The sequence below is a fragment of the Penaeus japonicus genome, unplaced genomic scaffold, assembly GCF_977035675.1.
Source record: "Penaeus japonicus unplaced genomic scaffold, GWHDUDI00000001_assembly GWHDUDI00000020, whole genome shotgun sequence".
In the NCBI taxonomy this organism is placed as follows: domain Eukaryota; kingdom Metazoa; phylum Arthropoda; class Malacostraca; order Decapoda; family Penaeidae; genus Penaeus; species Penaeus japonicus.
The window spans coordinates 12219203-12224202 of NW_028234422.1; the positions used below are offsets into that span (position 1 = coordinate 12219203).

The 5000-nt window shown below is 40.8% G+C and overlaps 1 protein-coding gene across 1 annotated transcript in view; it reads right to left on the minus strand.

Moving 5' to 3' along the window:
• Positions 1-33: 33 nt before the first annotated feature.
• LOC122251369 (urea transporter 1) overlaps positions 34-5000 on the minus strand; it is an 11968-nt gene continuing 7001 nt past the window's right edge. Inside the window, exons 3-8 of the mRNA XM_043013272.2 lie at positions 4382-4536; positions 2883-3066; positions 1969-2116; positions 1070-1254; positions 800-937; positions 34-498 (exon numbers count right to left, since the gene is read on the minus strand). Of these exons, the coding sequence (XP_042869206.2) occupies positions 436-498; positions 800-937; positions 1070-1254; positions 1969-2116; positions 2883-3066; positions 4382-4536 (873 nt within the window). The 3' untranslated portion in view covers positions 34-435. The remainder of the gene's footprint in view (positions 499-799; positions 938-1069; positions 1255-1968; positions 2117-2882; positions 3067-4381; positions 4537-5000) is intronic.

A 5000-nucleotide genomic window follows, 5' to 3' on the forward strand; every position in this document is an offset into this window, starting at 1 on the left:
ATTAACTCTACGACGAATTTCGAATTTAAAATATTTATTTACGTTTATATTAAAATATATTTACCAAATTTTATAAACAACTCGTTGATACAATGCAATATGGATATAGCAAAAGAAACATAAATATTTGCTGAACAGATAGAACAGGTACATTAAAAAACATTGCAGACAATCGACAAGTTATAAATGAAAATGTCTTTTGAAGTTATGATGTCACGGCATTATCACCTAAAGCAATGCCGAATACACTCATTTGGGCCTTTCCTGTGGCAACTGGTTTATTCAATTTTATATAGTGATTTTTTTTTCATCGAATCTAGTACCAAAATGAAGACTATATATGCCTACGTCTCCCCAAACCACGACAGAAGTTGATGTACATATAAAAAAAAATATTGAGAAAGTTATTACCAGCGTCCTACTCAAAGACCTTATTCATGCAGTGGTTACGATAAGGGAAGAGCTTCGACTCTGTGCACTAGCGTCGTCTCGAACTTTCTGCAACAAAGATACTGGAGCTGAGGGACGGAAGTGATTCAGATTTACTTTTATAAACTATGTTGATACATAAAAGATTTGTTCTATTGAAACTGCATTCCCTCTTTATTAAACTAAAACTATGACTTTAAATGCTATATCCAGTTTTGATTATTTTCAAGACTTACAGTACCAACTGACTTTACTCTACATTTCAAAGAAACATATATGGATATTTGGCAGATCCTCTTGGCTCTTCGTCCCGATCACTCTATAAGCAATGAAAGAAACGGAGAGAGGGAGAGAAAACGACCAAACTTACCCGCAGCTGAAGCACAAAATGGCGTTCAGGGAAAGTTGGCTCGTAGACTCGTACGCTGTCCATTCCTCCCGCTCCAGCCATGGCCAAGAACAGAAGGGAACTTATGCAGAACGGGAAGGTAAACACTGGCAGCTGGTTCTGTAAGGAGAAACATACTCTTTGCACAGACCTAAATAAGGAGTGTCAAGAGCAATGTACAACTATCGTGAGTATTGAGATAGTATGAATAGGGTATGACAGATGATCCTTTTCCCGCATCACCAGCTTTACCAGTGCGAATGAAGGAATGAGAGCCGCCTGGAGGACCGTGGTGAAGGCAGCATTGACGAGAGCAAGGAGGAAGACCCTAAGGGAAGGAACCATGAAGATGGCGAGGCTTCCAGCAGACAGGAATCCGTTGTAGCCCCAGACTCCCGCGTAGACGTCGGTGTAAGGAGCTGACGACACCGCCAGAGCTGCAATACATAAACTAGGATATAGCAATGACAGGAGGTTACGTAGGTTGGTGACAGAGGCTGCAACTGCAATGTCTCGAGTTCGCCCCTGGCCAGGCCTCTGCCTTGTGTTAAACTAGCATTAACTGGCTCATGACGGGAAGGAACTGGACAAAATCGGGCTACTGCTTCATCCCTCCGCTTTGTAGGAATACTTCTGTACGTCCACTTAGATATGAGAACTTTTTTATTACTTTCATTGGTTACGCTTGCTTACGGAAGGGAAAAGAAACAAAAAGGTGAAAAGCACACCATAAGATTCCTTACAGACAGACATAAGTCACAACTATAGGGGAGACCTCAAAGACCGCATGATACAGGAAAAGGCCAACCAGCATGAGGGAGAGAGAGAGAGAGGGGAGGGGGAGGGATAGAGAGAGGGGAGGGAGAGAGAGAGAGAGAGAGAGAGAGAGAGAGAGAGAGAGAGAGAGAGAGAGAGAGAGAGAGAGAGAGGGATGGAGGGATGGAGGGAGGGAGAGGGTGAGGGAGAGGGTGAGGGAGAGGGTGAGGGTGAGGGTGAGGGAGAGGGGGAGGGTGAGGGAGACGGAGAGGGAGAGAGAGAGGAGAGAGAGAGAATGAGAAAGAGAGAGACAGAGAGAGAGAGAAAGGAGGGAGAGAAAGAAACAGAAAGAGAGAAACAGATACTGAAAAGAGAAACCTGCTGAAACCCCTCACCCGTCAGCAAAGACACGAGGGCGCCGGCCATGGCGAAAAGGACGAGCACAGGAGAGTACAGGAGGAGCCCGGCCAGCGCAAGGCAGGAACACACTAGGCTCTCCAGCGCGTAGACTTGGCCGACCGACATCACCCATCCTACGAAGACCTGCCGGGATGGCCGAGAGGGATGAGCGGGACGAAGGGAGATGTTTCCGTAAATTGGGTTGTTGGTTTCGGAATGGAACGGGGGTAGGGGGTTAGCATCGTTTTCGTTCGGGTTGTGATACTGGTGATTATGTTGATAAGAATTAGTTACCGTAACTTGTACAAGAAAAGAAGAAAAAAAACCGTAATAGGAATAGTAACACTAATGATGATGACAGCAATACTTAATGGCGGTACTTTAATATCACAAACTCAACAACACCTAGAGACATGCGTAGCTTCATTGGCTTAAGAACGCGTTTTTTCAATTTAATTAATAGCCAATCGAAATTGATTCTATGATTTCAAATTTTTATTCACCTAAAAAAAAACAAAAAAAAAAAAAAAACTAGGTAAGGTTTGGTTGGTCGTTGGGTTAAGATTTTGTGGACCAAAAGTACCCCGAAAACACTATTTTAATTCTAGCTGATAGAAATATACCATGTTATATGTGATTGTTTGCAGACATCGATAGGATACGGATTTTCGATTGGTTATTTACTGATTTTATCCCGCAATTTCCTTGAGGTACTTCATGCCCTTCCTCCTATCGGCTCTAATAGTCGATATTGTTGGATTGCATCGCCTAAAGCCACAGGAAATACACGCTAGACATTACAAGCAATCCGCCAATATCCATTTCAATGAGTTTTATGACGCGGACCTATTCTAGAAATTTACTACAATGCGAACTAAAGCATAAAATATAACTGCCATCTTCAGCTTACCTGATCCCACAACACATCTTCGTCTCCGTCAGGCGTGCCAAGGGCCTCGTCGGGAGGAACCCCCACCAGGCCGCGTCCCCGGAGGCAGACGAAGGCGATGCAGGCGGCGATGTTGAAGGGCAGAGTGAAGGGCGGCAGTTTGGTCGGGGCCAAGATGGCGGCCAGGGCTGACAGCAGACAGACGCTGCAACGTGGTATGAACTATGGTGATGAATATGATGATGGTGAGGGTGATGATAAGATGGTAATGATGGCGAAGATGATGATGATAATAAGTAAGGTGAGGGCGATGATGAATATGATGATAATGATGGTGAGGTTGATGATGAAAATGATGAGAATGATGGTAAGGGTGATGAATATGATGATACTGATGCTGAGGGTGATGATATGATGATAATGATGGTGAGGGTGATGAATATGATGATGGTGAGGGTGATGATGAATATGATTATAATGGTGAGGATGATGATGAATATGATTATAATGATGGTACGGGTGATGAATATGATGATAATGATGGTGGGGTGATGATGAATATGAGAATGATGGTGAGGGTGATGATGAATATGATGATAATGATGGTGAGGGTGATGATGAATATGATTATAATAATGGTGAGGGTGATGATGAATAGGATGATAATGATGGTGAGGGTGATAATGAATATTATTATAATAATGATGAGGGTGATGATGAATATGATGAAACTGATGGTGAGGGTGATGATGAATATAATAATAGTAATGGTGAAGGTGATAATAAATAGGATGATAATGATTGTTAGGGTGATGATACTAAAACAGATACTAGAGGCATTAGTAGGACTAGCGTTTGAGCAAAAGGGAAAATGTTATTTTCCTAAATAGAGTATGTAATCAAGAATGTATTTTAATTTTGAGTGGAATTACTATTTTGCAATTTTTATTTATAATTCATACATGTAATTGACAGCTAAGTAAGATATCAAATGAGGCAAAAAAAAAAAAATGTAAGCTAGCCTGGGGACAGTAAAAAATATGTTTGCCTACTGAGTGGGATTGAATATATAGATCACTGTACATAACATATAGTAACGATGGGGAGATAAAACGCCAAACTATGGCTCAATTGAGCAATTTCTATGGGAAGTTAGGATGCCACACACAAACACGCACGCACCATACACGTCCACACATGCACAACTAAGGCAAGAGTTGGTCATGGAACGATATCTCTAGGTGAGCAATTGTGTAATAATAAATGAGAAAAAATGTAGTTATTGCAATAACAAAAAGTAGTACTGACAAAAACATCAACAACGGCACACCAATACTGAAAATAACAATCATAATGCTAACAATGACTAAGCAATATCAACGACAGTAATATTGACCATGACTTAGATAGGAAAATATTTAGAACATTAGCGTTTATATCAATAACGACCATCTGTTTATCCATCCATCCAACCGTCCAGCCAGCCTTCTATCTATCTATCTATGTATCTTTCCACCAACCTAAAGGCAGCTCCAGCGATCATGTAGCCCCAGACAGGCCCCGGCATGGGCTGATGGCAGATGCTCGGGTACACAGAGGTGATCACAGTGCCAACCAACACAGCACTGAAGTTCGTGAGCCCTGAGGTAATGGCTACGTCCGGCTGCTTGAATATCTGTGGTGAGGGCGGGTGGAAGACAGTAATTAAATCAATAGAATGCTGGATTATTTTTCTGGTTCTTTTGGGATGCAAGAGGAAAGGTAGGAAGGTAATTCCACTCACGGACTTTCCCTCTTTCATTTATTTTAGTTGCTCAGCCAATGTCCTGCCTGTGAGATCTGCAAGGAAGTGGTCTTTGCAAGTTGGATATTTCCCCTTCCTTGCAATGCCAAAACATATGCATATAGATACATACATATATGTGTGTGTGTATATATGTATATATATGTATATATATAATATATATATATGTATATATATGTATGTTTATATATATGTATATATATATGTATATACTGTATATATATATATGTATATACTGTATATATATATATGTATATGTATATGTATATGTATATATATATATATATATATATATTTATATATATATCTTGACGCAAGAAGCAGTCATACATTGG